Raw genomic sequence first — 22,045 nt, 5'->3', positions numbered from 1 at the left:
CGAGCAGCTTTGTCATCTGTAATGTGTTGAACCAGGATTCATTTTTATAACTTCAAGTGCAATCGTTTACATAACACACGCCAAACAGTCTCACGTGACGAACGTCGATTTGATTTCTTCAGATTACGTGCAAAGCTTTCTCGAGTTTTCAAGAAATTCAAGAGCTGTTCCACAGCAGCTTCAGAGACGTGTGGGAGTCCTGGTGATTTTGTATATTTAACAGAACAACCTGTCTCAACGAAGGTTTGGTGCCAAGAGTAAATTGTATGTCTACTAGGAGACTCCTTACCGTATTCTCTACGAAAATTACGTTGAACTGCAGCTGTTGACCGCAAATTTTGAAACCAAAACAACCAGCAAACACTTCCGCACCAGTAAATGTATCCATTTTTAACAGCGCTGGTGGCCGAATTCAGTACTAATGAACTACGTGAATCAAAAATTGATGGTTTTTTCTATGAAATGAGACCTCAACCGAATCTGTACGACATCTAAATAAATTTGTATATGCTTTTAAACTTGTAAAGTTCTTTTTGAATCACCCGGCATAATAGCATGACAAAACAAAAGATTTTTGAAAAAAATTTTCGTTCATAGTTTTGCCGTTTTATGAAACCGGTCTATTAAATTCATGGTCTGAAGTATAGTGCAATAATACAGATTGTCCAATAGATTATTAGAATTTAGATTAATAGAATAGATTATTAGGAGAATTTTTATTTCACATAACAGAGTAAATTTAAAATTGAAAACATCGACACCAACAAGTGAGAGAATTAATAAATCGACTCATTAGCTGAGCAACATATTTTCTCAGCCTAATGTTTTATACCTTTGTAATGGGGATATATGGGCAGTTTTTAATTGTCACGACCGGCCAACATACAGTATTTCGGGTATAATTAAATATTATTCTGTTAGCAGATTTCTACTATAATAATATTTAAATTATGAGAAATTAAACTATATTGATATAATCTTAACAAAAGAAAACAATACTCAGATGTGGATGTTTACTTATTAGTTTAAGAGGTAACAACTTCTTTGTTCATTAATATCAATAGAACTCAATGAAATTGAGCGAAAAATTCTTTAATATATTTCTATTAGTCCATTAAACATGCATTTGTTGACATGCATCTTCAAAACTATTACTGCGTATGGTGCAAGTTTAACTCTTATTAGAATCTTTGTAATAATAAATTTATAATTTTTCATTATTTTAAAATGTTTTCTATAATTTCAACAAATATTATTTTTAACTAAATTCACATCTTGAATAAGTTGTGAAAAATTTAAATTTAAAAAATAAATAATGAAAATTCAAATAACAATGAAATCTAAATTTACGAGTAAGTATTTATTGCTTACGGAAAAGTTTGGGAACCACTGTCGGTTCCCAAACTTTTCCGAGTCGCGGCGCCCATTTTTAATTAAACATTTTTCCATACCGCCCTACCCTAAGAAAAAGTATAGTTACTTATAAGTAAGAAATAAAAATAAATAAATAAACTCGTATATCTTCATTTTTTTTTTTTTTTTTACTTTATTAACATTAAATTAATAATTGTAAATGTCTTGATTCAATTAATGATGAAGCTTTTACAATATTTCGCGACGCCCATGTGAAGAGGCCGCGGTGCACAGTTTGGGAATCACTGGCTTACAACATAAGCAATTCAGAAATAGTGTTATCATTTGAGATAAATTTTATTAGAAGAAATTTCATTCCCTGTCAGGTTATTTTATGTTACTCAAATATACTAGTAAAAGTAAAGGTAGAGATATAAAAGGCTGATATACATCCACCGTTGCTACATAAATCTAAATTTCGATTCTAAAGAAAATGTATTAACCACGATTGTATGTGAGATGAAAGGAATGTAATGATCTCTGTTTGTTACTAGGCTAGATAAATTGTTTAACGAACATCTTAGAGGAAAAACTAAAGTCGTTTCTGTTGACAAGTAGCTGAATGAATTTCGATCATACTTGTTTGACTACAAATTAAGAGAAAATGCTTACAATATTATAAAAAAAGTTATTCGAAATTGCTACAAATAAAAAGGAGAGACTGCTGCCACCAAGCAACATAATAGAAAATTGCTGAATCCTGGATAAAAATTTAAGTTTGAGTAAAGTTTCGGTGAGATAGAGAAATCTTCCAATGACAAAGAAGAGGGAGTGGTGATAATATTAGATAAGTTGATGCTTGCCTGTCGGACCTGGGACAGGGAACGCTTACAATGTCAGTTGATTACTGGGCCACTTACGGTGGAGAGTATCGTGGGCCGTATGTTGGCGAATGAGATACAATTCCGTGCTATAACTATCACACGGGTCCTTCAACAGAAGGTTAGGGCTGCTAGGGGAACGAGGGGGTGAAGGACAGCTCTCTGCTGAGCTGCTATTCGTTTGTACATACACAGATGGGTAGCAGTGATGAAGCACGGAGACTCTCGCGTCCTCTTGTAGAAAAAACCGTAGTCCCGGCAATAATGCTCCTTTAGATGGTCTCGTTTGAGGCAAGAGGCATAAAGACCGAGTCCCGGCTCCTAGAGTGAGGGAACAGGAACGATATAGTCGGGCCTGGTAACCCTGCTCTGGGAGGTAGAGGCAGGCATTAGTAGATAAGATCCAGCCCGCTTATAAAAGGACACTCCCCCGGATTGTGTTATGCTTTACTGTAGAATCCGATTCGGGGAAGAGGGAAAAAAAATTTTAACAAATTTGATTGATAATATTTTTTTTTGTTTATTATATCGAAAAATTTCACCTTTAAGTGCTTTCAGCGTAAAACCTAAACATTTTTAATCAATTTTTGTATTATTTTAACCACAATCATTAAAATTATCGTTTGCGCTTCTTATACTAAATTTAATACTGATAAATCTTTAAAATATTCAACATACAATTATTGAAATTTTTTGCTTTACCTTGAAAAGAATAAACAATATGACATTTTTAAAGAAAAAATTACTGTAATCATTTGTATGTGTTTTTGTTTGAAGAAATAAAGCGAATATGTTATTAATCAAAATTTATTTCATGAACTTCTGTAAATAAATTTAAAAAAAAAATGGATCCATTTTGGCAGGCACAACGAAACAGTTTATTTTTACCCATTTATAAATTAAAAAAATTATCAAAAGAATAAAATTGATATATTAAAATTATTTTTAAATAAATGTAAAATGTATTTTTGTAACAGCAGTTAATACCTGATTTAGACGAAACCAATATTTTTCCAGAAAAAAAATCGGCAGATTTCTCTATCTTACTGAATCCTTACTAAAAAAATTCATACACGATTATATAAAAAACAAAAAGAAAATTGGAATCTATATAGAAAAATCGAAATCGTATTGTCTTTGTTTCTCATTTATAATAAATATTCGAAGTATTAGAAAAGATAAAAGCGAGGTAAAATATGATTTACAGAATATTACATGTCAAGGGTAGAGGTAGAGAAGGTTAGAATTGTTTCTAGTTGAGCACTGGCCAAATCATACCAAATTTGTAATAGTAACTAAATGTCGTGGGTCCTCTCTAGGAAGTTCAGTGCTGAATCTTCTGGCAGGAATCCAGATCAAATACTACTATAAACGATATCTATCTATTCTTCTGCAGTTTTGTACTTAACTTCAAAGACAAATATTTTTAAACGAGATATTGACCTAGTTTAAAATGAACTTAATAGGCGGCTTATCTACTAATTACAAGTTTTTACAAAACAAAAAGAAAAATTAAATAGCCAACTTTATTTCTTTGTTTAAAAATTGTTACGATTGATTGGAAAAACCTACAAATCACTTTTTATTTTATTCCGTAAATCTGAAACTTGCAATTAAATTTTTACGGGATAAGATAAATACGGAAGAGAAGAGATACCCGATCAAAGCTAATTTCTGATTGCCTGGAATCATTTACTTCATATTGTTGAAAAAATATTTAAAACATCAATCTTGCACTGCTGTAGTTGCAATTTTTTTTCTCTTTTTAATCACGAAAGGCTGCTGGATTGGTTAGTGGTTAACTCGTCGCAAATCACTTGTTTAACAGCTGATTTTGGAATTCGGAGTTTCTAAGGTTAAAATCCTAGTAAAAGTTAGTTACGTTTATACGAATTTGAATACTAGACAGTGGATACCGGTATACTTTGGTGGTTGGGGGTCAATTAACTACACAACTCAGGAATGGTCGGCTGAGTCTGTACAAGACTATATCTCATCTATATGTCATACACATCATCCTTATCTCATTCGGGCATGGGGGGTTTGCTTTTCGTTCACTAGTTGAAAGATTGCAACGTACACAATAAGAATATACTTACATAAATATATATATAAACCACAAAATTTAATTTACGTAATCAGTAATAGGAGTATTTATTGGATAAATAATTTCCACCACCCTATGAAATTTTAATTTTATATCCATTCGTCTATTATAACTACTACAGATTTTTTGTTTAGCGAATACGAATACAGGAGCAAAAAATTCATTGATGTAAAATATCTTTTTATAACGACTCTCTCCCTTTTTCTGTTTAGCCACCGGAACCACCGTAATGTATTACTTCAGAGGATGAACGAGGATGATATGTATGAATGTAAATAAAGTGTAGTTTTCTGCAGACTCAGGTCGACCATTCCTGAGGTGTATGGTTAATTGAAACCCAACCGCCAAAGAACACCGCTATCCACGATTTAGTATAACGACTCTGATAAACCCAAATTATACGCAATTCACTCTTCGTAATTTTCTATTGTTTTTATGTTAATTTCTAAGTAGGTATATTTTAAAATGTTAATAGGTATCTCTTTAACCGATAAGAACTTTTTAAGAACCGATAAGAAGCTTTTTATTCATTTAATGGGTAGAAAACACTTAAGTCAAAAAATAAAAGCAGTATATTACTTAACGAATTATTGTCTGCCAACTCAAATATAAACTTAAAAAAAATTAATTTTCCTTCAATTATTTAAAATATACTCTAGAAACGCGTTTATACTTTCCTAGGGAAACTCGTAACTCCTGTCTTTCCCCAAAATTATTTGGCGTATGAAAGTATCCAAATGAGTTATGAACTGTTCATATTTATTTTCACTGAAATGTTAGCTTATTTGTGTTTACAAAACAATTAAATTAAAATACAAATATTTGAAATAATAGCTTTACACCAACATTGAATTCCTACTTCAAGGATATATTTATTTAAATTGTGAGAGAAAGAATGAATTTATGAAAAGTTTACTTCATAATTAATTTCATTATCTTTTTTGTATAAGAAGATAGACTGTTTTCCTTTATAACTTAATTGTTTCATATACCTGAAAAATGAAGAGGAGAACGTTTAAATAAATAAATAAATTCCTGTGAAATGAAAATAAATTGCTTACAAAATTAGATTTATAAACTAGACCACTGAAATTAAACATTTCGGAAATGAAATTTACATTTTGTTATATATCCGTTAGCTCTTATGCTGAACAAATGTAGTCAGAATAATCAAATATTAACCGTGCTATATAAAATAAAATCTTTAAGTACTTTGTGAAACTTTTCATTCATTTTAACAGTTAAAACCTGTTTTTATAGGTAAGCAATATACTTCCTTAGCGAAAATCACCACAAACACCTTTTGCATTCTATCAGATAATAAAATAACTTGTAAGATTCCCGGCTAAGCCGTTCAAGTTACGCAGTTCATTTTTCAAAAAAAAACTTTCTTGTTTAATTCAATAATTTTAAGCTTTATTTATATCTAAATGATAACTGTAATTGAAAAATGTTCAATTCGCCAGCTTCAGTTATTTCTTCATTGACATATTACAAAAAAAAACAAAACAAAAAAAACATGAATCATAAATCGTAATAAATTTTAATGTTGCTTATTAATTTTAAAAAAATATATAAAACTGTTTAATTTATACGATTAAAAAATTGAATATGTTTGTGTAACGCTAATACGAAATCGAGGAAAATATTCTAAATGAGGACCAATTACCTGATGATACCTACTGGCACTTACCACCAAACTTGATAGGTTATTAATCAAACTTGATTTTAAATAATCGTGGAATTACGTAAGAAAAGGGATATCAAAGCATCACGCAAGAAACAAAGACTGACTGCATTCAAATTTTCAAGATACATTCATATTACCCCAAGGAAAGTTTTAAGCCATAAATTGAGGCCCTACCCCCTCATACCTCCTTGATGGGTATGAGGGGGTTTCAGAGATTCTACATCAAGAACGAGGGAAGCGTTGCAGGAATGAAAGCTTTTTAAGCTTTAATTGTTATTTATCAGTATTATTCTCATAACCGTGAGAATAACAAGCACAGCAGGGGTCCAAGAGACGGAACCTCCTGGCTAGACGAGAACCTCCAAGCTGACCGGCTAGTTATATTTAAATCTTTTAATTTTAATTTTGAAACCAAGTGATCAACAAAGTAAAGCAATAACCAAAATTTTAATATTAATTAATTTTGAAAAAATATCTTTCAGACTTTTTCAAAATTTGGAAGCTCGTGCATCAGTTTTTTAATGATTAAAATATTCATTAAAATTGATTTTAAATAAATTAAAATCGAAATTAAAAAAAAACCTTTTTGCGATTTCTTTTTAAATTTGGAAGCTCTCTTCATCAGGAGAGAGATGTTAAGTTATTTTATTAACGTTATTGTTCACACAAAAAATTTGAAACATTTGAAAAATTTGTGCATTACAAATTTGAAACTGGAAACAAAGTAATTTCATTTTGGGGGCTCCCATACTCAAGGAGAAGCATTCGGGTAAAATTAATTTTTAAGAAAATCTCTAAGTGGTGATAATAAATAAAAAAATAACTTTTTAAAATTAACAATATAAAGATACAGGCATAATTCTAAATAATCAAATTTTTAATTTTCTAGCAACTGGATGAAGATTATGAGTTAACTTATTTTCAAGAAATATCAAAGTGTAAAGGCTATCAAAGAACTACAATTTTTACATTAAATGCAATTGGTGATATGTAAGATGAAGTTAAAAAATATTTTAGACTAAAAAAAAATTTTTGTTGCAACAGAGTGGGATGGGGAAAAATGTTTTATAGTGGTATGAAGACATTCATGTAGAAAATATAGACGCAGAACTTCCCATGAACTCCTATTCTGTAACAAGGTATTGTTAAAAAAAATGTATGTGTAGTAACGTTTGAGGGGGTAAATATTAAATAAATAAACATTTTTGGTAATCTGTAATCTCAACCAAAAAACGTCAACTTTTGTAAGAAATATTTTTTACTAAAGCGTCCCAAAAATTAACTGAAATTTTATTTCGGTCAAAACACCCCACCTTTTTTTCCAATTTTTGCAAAAATTTAATATGTTCTTTCTCCCCGAAGGTAGTACCTGCCTACCTGAAGAAAATCGGACCACTGGGTCCACAGTTATAAGACCCAATTCAGGTTAATATACAAACATAAGTAAATAAGCACAAACGTCTGTCTGACAAGAATAGATTTTTTGGACTTGGGAGCACTGAAGCGAATTTTATTTTCGTAGGTTATTTACAATTTATTTAAATCTATGTTTTTTTTAATCCTTTTTAATGTCTCTTTAAGACACAAAACTTAAAAGATATACTAGTTTTTTTAGATAATATTTTGAACCACCTATATACTATCCCGTTATAACTATAGCAGCATATATCGCTATAACCCGTAAAATAAAAATATATTCTATATAAATTCTTAGTAATATAAGATATTCAAAAAACATAAACAACAAAACGAGATTGGTAATAAATCAATGATATTTCCATGTAATGTATATATAATTTATTCAGACTTTTATTTCAAATCGGAACGTTCGGTTTTCATTTTAAAGTTTTATGACAATAATTTTAAACTTTCATTGTGGTTGATCAACTTTTAATGCACAAAAAAGAATAGCTGAGCTCTCTTCTTGATGTTTAGTGTAGAAAAATTATAAAATACACATACGCGTCCACACATGTGCACACTCAAAAAAATAACACACACGAAGTTAAAGAACGATATAATTGTTTTAAACATAAACCATTTGTAACTCAAATATATCAGTTATAATTTTTTAATCATACAAAAAACAATTTTTTTTACAACAAAATATCGTTTCAATCCCGTACAAAGAACTATAAGAAATATAAAAATCCATTCTTGAGAAATGATCTTCAGAAATCTCTCTTAAAACATAAAAATTAGACCTATGAAAACATAACGGTATCTGAAGGATCTTTGCATTATTTTAGGTATATTTTATCAAGTGAAACAATACCCAAAGTTAGCCATTTATTTGTACGTATCACATTATAAGAAATATATATAATCTAGGGAAACGACAAAAACCTTTTCTCTTACATAATAACATGCAAATTTTTGTAATATATATTCAATTTTGAGCAAATTTAAATGCGGATAAATATTTTTTAATCAAGAGCGGGAGACTGGCAAATATTTGAAGTGAAGTAATCAAAGATATTGCTACAATTTCAATGAAATAAATTGGATTGCCTAGTATAAAAAGCCTTTACTTAATATTTCCTTGAAATAAACATTCACTGTAACTGAAAAATATAGTTAATGGGAGCAGATTGAATAAATAAAAGGATTGAAAGAAAACCCCATTTAAATTAACTCCGTATGGGAGCGATTTTTTTTTGTTGTCTTCAGTCATTTGACTGGTTTGATGCAGCTCTCCATGATTCCCTATCTAATGCTAGTCGTTTCGTTTCAGTATACCCTCTACATCCTACATCCCTAACAATTTGTTTTACATATTCCAAACGTGTCCTGCCTACACAATTTTTTCCTTCTACCTGTCCTTCCAATATTAAAGCGACTATTCCAGGATGCCTTAGTATGTGGCCTATAAGTCTGTCTCTTCTTTTAACTATATTTTTCCAAATGCTTCTTTCTTCATCTACTTGCCGCAATACTTCTTCATTTGTCACTTTATCCACCCATCTGATTTTTAACATTCTCCTATAGCACCACATTTCAAAAGCTTCTAATCTTTTCTTCTCAGATACTCCGATTGTCCAAGTTTCACTTCCATATAAAGCGACACTCCAAACATATACTTTCAAAAATCTTTTCCTGACATTTAAATTAATTTTTGATGTAAACAAATTATATTTCTTACTGAAGGCTCGTTTCGCTTGTGCTATTCGGCATTTTATATCGCTCCTGCTTCGTCCATCTTTAGTAATTCTACTTCCCAAATAACAAAATTCTTCTACCTCCATAATCTTTTCTCCTCCTATTTTCACATTCAGTGGTCCATCTTTGTTATTTTTACTACATTTCATTACTTTTGTTTTGTTCTAGTTTATTTTCATGCGATAGTTCTTGCGTAGGACTTCATCTATGCCGTTCATTGTTTCTTCTAAATCCTTTTTACTCTCGGCTAGAATTACTATATCATCAGCAAATCGTAGCATCTTTATCTTTTCACCTTGTACTGTTACTCCGAATCTAAGTTGTTCTTTAACATCATTAACTGCTAGTTCCATGTAAAGATTAAAAAGTAACGGAGATAGGGAACATCCGTGTCGGACTCCCTTTCTTATTACAGCTTCTTTCTTATGTTCTTCAATTATTACTGTTGCTGTTTGGTTCCTGTACATGTTAGCAATTGTTCTTCTATCTCTGTATTTGAACCCTAATTTTTTTAAAATGCTGAACATTTTATTCCAGTCTACGTTATCGAATGCCTTTTCTAGGTCTATAAACATTGTAGCGATATGAAAATAAATAATATCTTGGCTATTATTTGCAGATGTAAATTTAGTTGCATAGTTTATGCTTTGACATCACTTCCTATAAAAAATTAGTAGCCTATCTAGAAAGTAGTCATAGAATAAAGATTAATATCTAATATCAATAGTAAATTGAAGCAGATTAAAGAAAAAACATTAAATTTAAAATTCTCTTTTTTGTGAGATTTCCCGCCCAGGATTCGTACGACTGCTTGTTATCGATCTCTGTTATTAAGTAACTCAAAATATTACTACGTAACATCAACTGTAGAATGTGACATAGTCGATTTAAGATTTAATATTTATCAGGTAATAAATAATATAATAATATGGATAAATTTACAGGTGAAATTTCAATAAAATAATTATTTAAATCAACAATATCCGAATTTTTAAATGAACATTGGTTTGTACATCGTTAAAAAATCAACCGTAGAAATAAATCATAAACTATTCGTAGTTATACACTAATATACAAGAATAGTAATCATGTTATTATTTCACGAACAAGTAACTTTATCGTTTAAACTGTTTTTTAGCGATAAGAAACTACTTTAATTGTTGAGGGAAAACAGAAATCTAAATAAACCGAACCAAACAATTATTTTGTTTAGTTTAAAGAAAAAAAAATGCTATCAAATTAAATGATAGGTAACAGTTTTGTATTAAATACAGTTGAAAATAAAAGTACTATCACAACTGTCTAAGCGTATTGTAATCAAATTTGCTATATTCAAATCAATTTTTTTCAATGCTAATTTTATTACAGTATATTTTTAAAAAATCACGTGAAATTTATTGGCTAATTCATTGGATATTAAATTTTAGAACAGTTGACGTTTATGTAATTTATTTTTCGGGCACATTACCAGTAGCCTCAAATAATAAATAAAAGTTAAAACGTTATTGGTAATATTACTAAAAATAACTGGAATCTATATGCATTAAATAAGTATAAATGAAAATGAAAATAATTATTATAAACTGATCACACACTAATGAATAAGACATATTCTGGCTTATTGATACTCTAAATTTTAACAAATTCTCTCATTTAACATCCGACGAATCGTAATACTGATTCGTACGGACAAATTATACAAAAGACTGCCAACCAATCACGAGAATAAATTGGCGAATCTGGAAAGCATCATAATTAGACCAATTATAATAATGAATTTTTCTGACTAATTAAAATAAGCTATACTCCAACCGGGATGTAGGATGTAGGATGTAGAGGGTATACTGAAATGAAACGACTGGCACTAGATAGGGAATCTTGGAGAGCTGCATCAAACCAGTCAAATGACTGAAGACAAAAAAAAAAAAAATACTCCAACCAACAATAATACACTATTTCTTAACCAATCATAATAATGGATACATCAGACCAATCTGAATTGATCAAATTTAGATCAATCAAGCAAGTAATTACTTTAACCAATCGCTCTATTTGTTGTTGCTGCACCTAATCTTTACCAACCACAAAAACAACTGTTAATTTTTTTAATAAAATATTAATGCTTACAAATATTAGAGTAGATCGAATACAAATAATTAATTTTGATACAAATTAAATATATTTTTATTTTGTTACATTCTGTTAAAATATATATACATATACATCTTAAAGATATATATATGACCGCTATTTCCATCTTTTTTGAAACCACTAAGGTAATTGGTCTAGAAGCTTCAAGGTAAAAGAAAATGTCACTTGAGGATTATTCTTACCTGAATGGTAGGGTATATTTTTACCAATCATATTCTGAACAGTCAACATTATGGCAATTCAAATGAATTTTGATGGCAAAATGTTATTATAATTCTTTACTTATATTTAAAATGTATTTCCAAGTTTAGCCATATCTGACATATTTTTTTTTAATAAGAGTCATCACCCCACACACACAAACACACATTTTTTATGTAGTAACATCCTACCTTGAAATGTCCCTGTGGACATGGTCTTGAACAAACTGACTCAACCGTGACACCCGGAGTTTGACCAAGCTGTATTGTCTCTCTAAGTGTTAAGGTTCCATTGTTCCAATCACCAACGTGTACATAATTATAACTTCCATTCGATAAAAGTTGAAAATTCATTATGTTATATCTAAAACAATAAATAAACAACAATAATTATATGTATTTATATTTGCATATTAATATAATTAAATATGTTAGGTAACTAAGTTCACCTTGTGTGTAAATCCACAATGTAAGTTCATCTAAAAAATGAACTTTAAAAATATATTAAAATCATAAATTTCCACTATTCTAACAGGAAATATTTAAAAATAATATTAAATATTTATCTATAGTAAGATTTTTCAAACTTAATAACGAGAAGGAATCGCCGCGGTAAAGCTTACTGGGACGACGGAAAAGATCGGTATATAGACCAACGGTAATAAAGTCTGAGAATAATTCAATTTTACCTAAACTTTCAAATGATTTTATTATAAAAACTGTTAAAAAATACATATATTGATATTTTACTTTACGTTTAATCTTTTTTTTTTGTTAAATATACAGGACCACTGTTAAATATTGGTTCAGAGGATGAGATGGATGATTTGTAGCGTGTGAAAATGGCTTGCCTAACCGGGATTCGAACCCGGGACCTCTGGATGAAAGGCCGAGATGCTACCATTCGCGCCACGGAGGCCGGGACAAGTTTTACTTTAGTTTATTATAACGTAATAAATACACTATCACTTATTAAATTTGAAAAAATACATAAGTAACTCAAAACAGATTTTGTAAGAAAGTTAAAATTAAAAAAAATTACAAAACTCAACCTCTACACTTTCTAATTTGAAATTACTATTCTATTGTAGGCATTTATAGTAAAAGGAAAGTCTTATGTTTCAGATTTTTTTTGAGTTGACTAATATGAAACAAGAAAAGAATAGTACAATTTAATAATTTTTTTTTTTATTTCTTAGTCAGGAAATTGACACGCTTGTAATGCATTCACTAAGGGCTTTCATTTGACAAGCTGAAAATAAAAAAAAATAATTTCGAAATAATATAAAAAGGAAATATTTATTAAAAAATTAACATTTTTTAAAACTGCTTATATTTTCTTAGATTCTTGTTAATTAGCTACAGATTCTAGCCAAATATCAAATGACTAGCCTGGGCAATTATCTAAATATTATTTCTTCTGACCAATTAAAATAGGCTATTGAATAATAAGGGATTGTCATTATTTCTTGTAATAAACAGATAGATGACACAGTTGGTTATGATGATGATGATGAACCTTGTCACTCCTATTGAGTAGAGATTGTTTTTTTTCTTTTATGATAGAAAAAATTATATTGTTTTATATTTTATACAATCCATTCTAGTATTTCTTTACAGCTATGACGTATGTAAAATACCTGATACTCTATAAGAGTTTATTTATCCTACAACAGTGATGCGTTCAATGTACAGAATATTCTTATAGCAAAATTTAATGAATATGTCTTGAGTTGATACTGTGATGTGGCGTTGATCAACCTGGAAGTATGGGACTAATTTTCTTTTCTAATATTACATACTGTTAGTTAACTCAGAAGGTTAATTTTTTATTTTGAAAATTTTGATGATTGATAATTAGGGAAGATTACAAGTCAATTAAATAAATGTTAACAATCAACAAAACTAGTATACAAAACCAACATTCATACAGTTTTAAAAAACCGTTGAAACTATTTTTATCAATAAGAAAACCACACCACACACTAAATGGAATGTTGGAAGTGTCAGTTTCATACGGGTCCCTCTGCCCATGCGTGGATGTTTGGAATACCACTCCTTGTGCAGTACGACATCAGTTACCAGAATATGATTCAGGAAATTGGGGCTCATTTTATTTGTCATTTATTACGATCTGCCGGTAACATGGAATGGGCACAGTTATTGCTCCTGTAATCTTCACCAATCATGTGGTTGTAAATCAATTAAACTTCTTTTTTTTTGTCTTCAGTCATTTGAATGGTTTGATGCAGCTCTCCAAGATTCCCTGTCTAGTGCTAGTTGTTTCATTTCAGTATACCCCCTACATCCTACATCCCTAACAATTTATTTTACATATTCCAAACGTTGCCTGCCTGCGCAATTTTTCTCTTCTACCTGTCCCTCCAATATTAAAACGACTATTCCAGAATGCCTTAATGTGTAGCTTATAAGTCTGTCTCTTCTTTTAACTATATTTTTCCAAATCTTCTTTCTTCATCAATTTGCCGCAACACCTCTTCATTTGTTCTCCTGCAGCACTACATTTCAAAAGCTTTTAATCTTTTCTTCTCAGGTTCTCTGATCGTCCAAGTTTCACAAAATTCTTCTACCTCCATAATCTTTTCTCCTCCTATTTTTACATTCAGTGGTCCATCTTTGTTATTTCTACTACATTTCATTACTTTTGTTTTGTTCTTATTTATTTTCATGCGATAGTTCTTGCGTAGGACTTCATCTATGCCGTTCATTGTTTCTTCCAAATCCTTTTTACTCTCCGCTAGAATTACTATATCATTAGCAAATCGTAGCATCTTTATCTTGTCACCTCGTTCTGTTACTCCGGATCAAAATTATTCTTTAACATCATTAACTGCTAATTCTATGTAAAGATTAAAAAGTAACAGGGATAGGGAACATCCTTGTCGGACTCCCTTTTTTTATAGCTTCTTTCTTATGTTCTTCAATTATTACTGTTGCTGTTTGGTTCCTGTAAATGTTAGCAAGTGTTCTTCTATCTCTGTATTTGAACCCTAATTTTTTTTTTTAAATGCTGAGCATTTTATTCCAGTCTACGCTATCGAATGCCTTTTCTAGGTCTATAAATGCCAAGTATGTTGGTTTGTTTTTCTTTAATCTCCCTTCTACTATTAATCTGAGCGCTAGAATTGCTTCCCTTGTCCCTATACTTTTCCTTTTCCATTTAAACTTATCAGGTTCTTAGGTGCATAACCTTCAGATACTTATGGGAGAAGATACTGATAGCATCAAGGATATATTCTTCATTATTTGCAATTCTTTAAACAGTTGTTGTCCTTGTCAACGATATTACTTTTGAATTCAGCTTACCAATACTAATAATGATGACAAAAACGTGTAATATTTTCAAATCATCAATAAAGATAATGTAATTTTTCGCTTAAAAAATCATTCAATAATTTATCTACAAGAATATTAGTAAGAAATCATCTATATAAATTGAGAAAGGCATAATTAATTAAAACAGTGCATTTGGTCATGAGCAGGGAATAAATATTAAAAAATTATAATTTATTATTTATTAATCTACGCGTTAGAAACGTGTCGAGATAATTTATAATCTCCTGGCTTAAATTGATTAAAAAAAAACTTATTAATCAATACTATTCTTTCCTTGTTTTATACATATCAATTCTAAAAAAATCTGAAAAATACGACTTTCCTTCTATTACAAACTTCTACAATAGGATAGGAATTTCAAATTTGACAATGTAGAGGTTGAATTTTGTGATTTTTTTTTAATGTTTGATTTTCCAACAAAGTCTGTTACTGCGTGATCTTGCATACTATTATCAATTTTTTAACAATACATATTTTTTAATTAAAGTTTTATTTTGTTTATAAACTGTTCTAGCCAATATAGTAACTGTTTTTCTTAGCCCTATTGAATGAATACTAGAATAAATTTTGTCGTTTTGTAATTTTATCTGACCTAATAAGTGATACGAGTATTTATTACGTTACAATAAAATAACAAATTAATTTATGTACTTTATTAACAATGTTTATAATAATATCATTTGGAATTTCGGTAAAATTCAATTGTTAGATTTTATTAGTATATCCAGTCTTTCTTGTCTTCGCAGGAAGGGCTTGAATATACATTAAAAAATAGAAGTTTAATTTAGATTACTTTCTCCTTTTTAAAGTGTTTATAAATGTGTGAATGTAAGATAAATAAGTCCTAACCCTATTATGAGTATAGCAATTAAAACTACAATTCACCAACCAAAGCTTCATTTAGAAAAAAAAACTAAAAACAAAAAACCTTTAATTTCACTTATCATATGTCGATATGGAGAAGGTTGGAGAAAATAGGATGGACGGATAAAGTGAACAATGAGGAAGTAATGAATAGGATTACAGAAGAAAGAGCATTTATGCGCGAAGTATAAAAAAGGAAAGAAAACTGGTCAGGACATGTGGTTAGAGAAAGTACAATCTTGACAACTGCATTGAAAGTGTTAGTAGAAGGAAAAAGGAAGTGAGGATAACTTTGAGAAAGACGAAGTTAATAGATGAGATGAAGATTGGAAATTACAAGAGAACGAAGGATAAGATTAGGGACAGAAGGGGATGGAGACAGAGGTGACGTAAGGCATCTGCCGCCAGCCAGAACACTAGATGATGAATTCTACTGATTGAAAAATAAAAACATAAAAATCTCAGTTTTATTCTATTTTAGGGATTATGTTTATAATAGGAGAAGTGTTAGTAGATTAGGAGTAATCCTGCTATAATGTTGCCATTATAGTTCCCAAATTGATAATTCTTCATTTAAAGAATAATGATAAAAATATTTCACGTCGAAAGTTTGAAAAATTAAAAGTTTATAAATCAAATTGGTATAAACAGGTTGAAAAATATCTCGAGGAACTAAAAATAAACAAAACTTTTTTTAAGTATGAAAGAAGTACATTTAGGAATTTGGTTGATAAATCTAAGTTTCAAGAAAAAATAAAACCCAAAAGAAATCTCTAGTAGAGCGAAGAAAGAAGAAAAGAACAAATAAAGATAATGAAGAAGTTTTGGGGAAAGAAAAAAGCCAAACTATATAAACGTGGTGCAAAGATAATTGATCTGAACGAATATAAAAGGACTTCAAAAGCTTTTCAAGACAGAATATCATACATTTTTCGAAAGAGGTAATTTTTATTATTAAAACTAATTTCTTATATTTTCAATGAAAATATTAATATGATATTAACTTAATACTAAATTTAGTTTAGAATATATAACTAGTGTTCAACCGTATGGAAAGATGATTTAAACTACTTATTTATCAGTTCTGCTTGTTTGATTCCATAATTCAATTTCTACGATTACTGTATTGCTCTTGAATATTCCAAGTATATTACGAATCATAAAAATTATGATGCGTATACGATTACGATAACGACGACATAGTTTTAAGTCGATCGTTAACATAGTTTAATGTTTGTGGTCTAATTTTACTGAGAAACACATCCCATAACATGTGGTTAACGTCCGTTTAAAATAAGAGAATGTTATATTAAACTAACCTAAAATATGCTATTTCAGCATTCAGTGTTTGCTCTATTTGTATCAGTAGTTTTAACAAGGCACTGCTACCAACATACTGTTTCAAAACTATTATATATAATAAATAAATAAAAATATTAAATATAAATATAAGTCATTACAGAAATTTTTCCAATTATGTTTAATACTGTTACATTCGTCTTAAAATATGATAACTAATGCGCCGTAAAACGGGGCTATATGTTTAATTTAAATTTAGGTATTTGTATGTAAAGAAGGTTAGATGAATACACGATTATTATATCTAAGGTTCCGTTTTTGATTCCCAGTTTCGATTCTGGTCAGGCATGGCATTTTCACACACGCTACAAATCGTTCATCTCATCCTCTGAAACAATACCTGACAGCGGTCCCAGAGGATAAAAAAAAAACAAATGGCGCGAGTAGTAGCGTCTCGGTCTTTCATCCGGAGATTTCACACGCTATCATCTCATCTTTCGAAGCATGAAACAATACCAAACAGTGGTCCTGGGAGTTAAACAAAAAAAAAAAGTTGGATTTAGCGTTATTAAGTCAGTTCATTTTATTTCCTACACGTAAGAAAAATAACAACACTTTTTGTTTCTAGATATTTTCCAATATTGAAATCATTTTTGTTTTGATTTAAAATTGCAAAACAGTATTTATCTGCCACGTTTCAATCTGATTTATTTTTATTAAAAGTTAAGTTTCAAAAAGTTAAACTTCTCTTCATGCAACATTTTACTTTTTGCTGGCAATTTAATAAACTTATTGTACGTTAAATCTAAAAAAAAATTGTGTTTAAAACACCAATTCTTTGTGTCTAACTATAATTTTCTAATAAATTAAAAAGTAAAGACAGTTCTGCGGCTTGATTTATTCAATTTTTCACCAACAAACCATATAAAATCTTCAAATTTACCCCTTAATTTAAATACTAACAATTCCAGTACGGCTTAATTTTACCCTTGGAGCAGAAATCAGGGCGAACTTTTTCGTAAGCCTTAACTCGAAAACATGACGATTCTAGATCCATCTTAATACGTATTTTCTTTACTTTTGCTAGTAGAATATTTTCTGAATTTCTTTCTGTTCTTTGTGAGATTCTCTGAATATTGGTTAGAGTGTGTATATGTATGAATAAAATATATGTATATATAAAACTGTACAAAACGCGTACCTTAGGCAACTTTCTGTAACAAATATATGTGCTTGGCTGTACATAGTATATAATTTTTATTTTATATGATGGGAGGCCCAGTTTTATCCATTTAGTAAGAAAGTAATAATATATTGTTTAAATGAAGAACAGGAAACAGAGTCCCTGAACAAATCAATAAGCAACTCGAAATAAAGTATTTATCAGTTCTCCACGGTCGTGCGAACTGCAGTATGAATCAAACAAATCTACCCAGATATCAAATGCTTAACACGCCCGAAATCCCTTGGGAGATTTGGTATTATACACAGGGTAGGAGCAAAAAATTATTGATTATTGATTTTTGCATCAACCATCGTAATAATTTCAACTTTATCTTTTGTTGAAGCATTGAATTTTAAGTTTTACTCAATTAACGCGAAAGTTCAATAACATCGTCGCCAGCTTTTTAAAATTATAATTTAACTAAAGGTATATTTTTTTGAAGAAAAAACACACAGTAGAAATAAGAAAAAACAATTTTAAGTAAAAAGTTTTAGAGTAACAATTTTTTAAATAAAAATAATTTTATACTTAAAAATGTAAATTGTGTTTTAAAATTTCTATTTTCAGTAATAATTATAATTAAAAAAAAACAATATATATATATATATATATATATATGTGTGTGTGTGTGTAGCATTAAAGCCTAGGTTACAGTAAAAATGGTTAAAACAGAAATTATATTACTAGAGCTGGATAGTTAATTTAACTAGAAAACAACAGTTAAATATAATTAAGCATATTTAGTTTAATGTTTTAAACGATTCACTGAATTCTACGAACCATGGTCAAGTTATGTAGCCTAATATATAAAATGGAACAAAGTTCATGTAGTTAAATTAACAATGTAAAACATTTTATGATGTATAAAAGCAATGAAATAGACAATTTTGTTTTGCTTCATTTTAATATATCTTTTTATGTTTTAATTTCTCATTTAAAAACTTCACAGTAAATCTATTGAATCATTCCTCTATGAACGTTACATTCATAGAAAAAAAAAACTAATTTTTTTAGATGATATAAATAAACCATTTATGAAAATGATAGGCTTCATAATAAATTTTCTTACGGAAATGAGGAGAGAAGTGGTTTCTTGGTGTTTTTCATTGACTGAATATATTGTTGCATATCAGCATGCCAAGATTGTACATCATAGATGTTAAGTAAATAATGAAAATCATTATCCTCAAATAAAAAAAAACTTTCTTTACTGTTTAACCTCCGGAACAACCTTAAGGTTTTACTTCAAGAGATGATATGTATGAATGTAAATTAAGTGTAGTCCTGTACAGTTTCAAGTCGACTATTCCTGAGATGTGTGGTTAAATGAAACCCAACTTCCAAAGAACACCGGTATCCACGATCTAGTATTCAAAGTATAAAAGTAACTAGGTTCTACCTTTACTAGGATTTGAACCTTAGAACTCAGATAAAACAGCTGTAATTAGTTCCGATTATAGGTATTTATAAATATGCAAATTTAATCAACCGAAATTTTTCAATTAATTAATTCCATTTTTACTTCCTTGTACGAAGTAAAGGAAGTATTGTGATCGCAAAACCCCTGAATTCATTTTAACTAGTTTAAGCGCCATACAAAAGGCAGGCACATTGGTTCAATCCGACTTCTCCTTTTTTTTTTTTTTTTTTTTTTTTTAATTTAAATATATTGATTTAATAATAATTATTAACCTCTGATTGTAAAGATATTTTTACAATAAACAATAATTTCCTAATAACAATAAAAAAAATCTGATGTAAACTCAACATAACTTCCATGTACGCCTATTAAATTATATTTTCCGTTGAAATCTGAAAACCGATATTTTCGCGATAACAATACTCCCTTTACTTCGTACAAGGAAATAAAAAAATATCAGAAGTAATTCATGAAATAAAATTTTATGTACTTTTCATTTAAAAAAAAAATATGTATGTAATTTAATAGGCGTACAAGGAAGTCATGTGGTGTCAACTTCAGATTTTTTATTAATAGGATGTGAATACTTAAAATTAAAAAGAAAAATATTTCCTAAAAAGGTTGTGGAAGATGTTTTATTTTTAATTTTTAATTTATAGGATTCAGGACAATCAAGCAATGAGAAATGAACCAGGTAATCAATATTTGACCTTTACAGTAAGGATAATAAAAATAATAAATGAATAATGTAAAACATTTTATGAAAAGTTTCTCTAAAATTATAAATAGGAGAAATCTTTAATTTATTATAGCTTTCTCCTTTAAGTGAATTCGTTTTGCAATAGAGGTTTTTGCACCCTTAACCACAACCGTAAATATATACAATGTTAAAAATGAAGAATTGTTATTTTAAAAAAAATTACAAAAGGTATGACAGTAGTGTTTACACTTCCTTTGTTTGTTTACTTCTTTCTTTTTTTTATTTTGTATTTTGTATGCAAATACTTTTCAATGCAGTGATTAATTTTAAAATTTGTTTTATTTATCTTTACAACACTGTATGAGTGCACGCGAATTTGAATGAATATAAAGAGGCAGGAACAACAGCAGATTGTGTCATTTGGTTTGGTCAGCAACAAATTGTTACTGTTTTTGAATAGAATACGTATAAACCGTAGCAATGAGACAATAACAACATATTTAAATGGTTCAACTTTCTATTGTTTCATTATTATGTTTTATAAATTCGCTTTCTGCTTCTTCAAGCTTATTATTCCATATTTTTATAACTTCAGTTCAGAAATTCAACTTTTATTCTATGAAATTTTAACTAAATTATTATTTTTAAAAAATTGTATTTATTTTATATATTTGCAGATGAGTACGAAGCTTTTTTATTTAATCAGTGCAATAAATCATTAAAAAATCAAGGATGGTCCTATTTTTTTAATTTTTTTTTGTTCGTCCGGATTACTAGACCACTAAGAATCACGTCTCCAAAGTAATTTGAAACTTCTTTTCTTTTCCCAATATTTTTTTCATTTTTTCACTCTGATGTTTTTCTTCCTCGGTCCACTTTCTTTCTATACTTTTCTTATCCTTCTTTGTAAACTTAGATTCTTTGATTAATTTTCTAAACTGGTCTCTCTTTAAACAGGTTTCTTTGTAGATTTTTAAAGTTTTAAGATCATTTTCAACTTCTTTAAACAAGCTAGTTTTGGTGGTTCTACTGTTATAAAAGTTAAATATTTGTTTTGTTAATCTGTTTTCGCTCATTCTGTATAAATGCCCATAAAATTGTAATCTTCTTCTCCGGATAGTGTCTTATTTTTTCTTTATTTTTATAAATTTCTGTTTCACTTTTTAGTTTATAAATTCCGTCCTGGTAATCGGGATCATATATGTTTCTTAATTTTTTTTCAAATGAAATGACCTATTTTTGAACCCACCAATGAAAATAGTTGAAAATTTTACATTGAAATATGAGGTCACAATATGATCTTGGACCTTTTTTTAGGTGTTTTATTTTAATCGTCCCAGGAGATTTTCTCGTAAACTACGCACAATATAAAAAAATTACCTTAAAAAGATTGAAGAGGGATACCTCGTGAAGACCTTGGATTTGACCTTGACCTTATCTTAAGGTTAACACGATTTTTTCAAATGGAATAACCTATTTTTGATCACACCAATGAAAATAGCAGAAATTGAAATGAAATATGATGGTATAGTCATTTTATGCTCTTTTCCATAGTTTGCGAGATATATGACCTGGAATATTATATTATCTCCAAAAACGTGTAACTCGTATAACACTATCTCTAATGGTTAGCTTTATG

The 22,045-nt window shown here is 29.1% G+C and overlaps 1 protein-coding gene across 1 annotated transcript in view; it reads right to left on the bottom strand.

Annotated features, from left to right (window-relative positions):
- The window catches only part of LOC142328065 (metabotropic glutamate receptor 1-like), a 589,241-nt gene that overhangs the window by 266,033 nt on the left and 301,163 nt on the right, over positions 1-22,045 (bottom strand). Inside the window, exon 8 of the mRNA XM_075371535.1 lies at positions 11,734-11,905. Coding sequence (XP_075227650.1) covers positions 11,734-11,905 — 172 coding nt within the window. The remainder of the gene's footprint in view (positions 1-11,733; positions 11,906-22,045) is intronic.

Source organism: Lycorma delicatula, chromosome 7 (genome assembly GCF_047948215.1).
Source record: "Lycorma delicatula isolate Av1 chromosome 7, ASM4794821v1, whole genome shotgun sequence".
NCBI lineage: Eukaryota > Metazoa > Arthropoda > Insecta > Hemiptera > Fulgoridae > Lycorma > Lycorma delicatula.
This window is presented reverse-complemented; position numbering and strand designations above follow the sequence as displayed.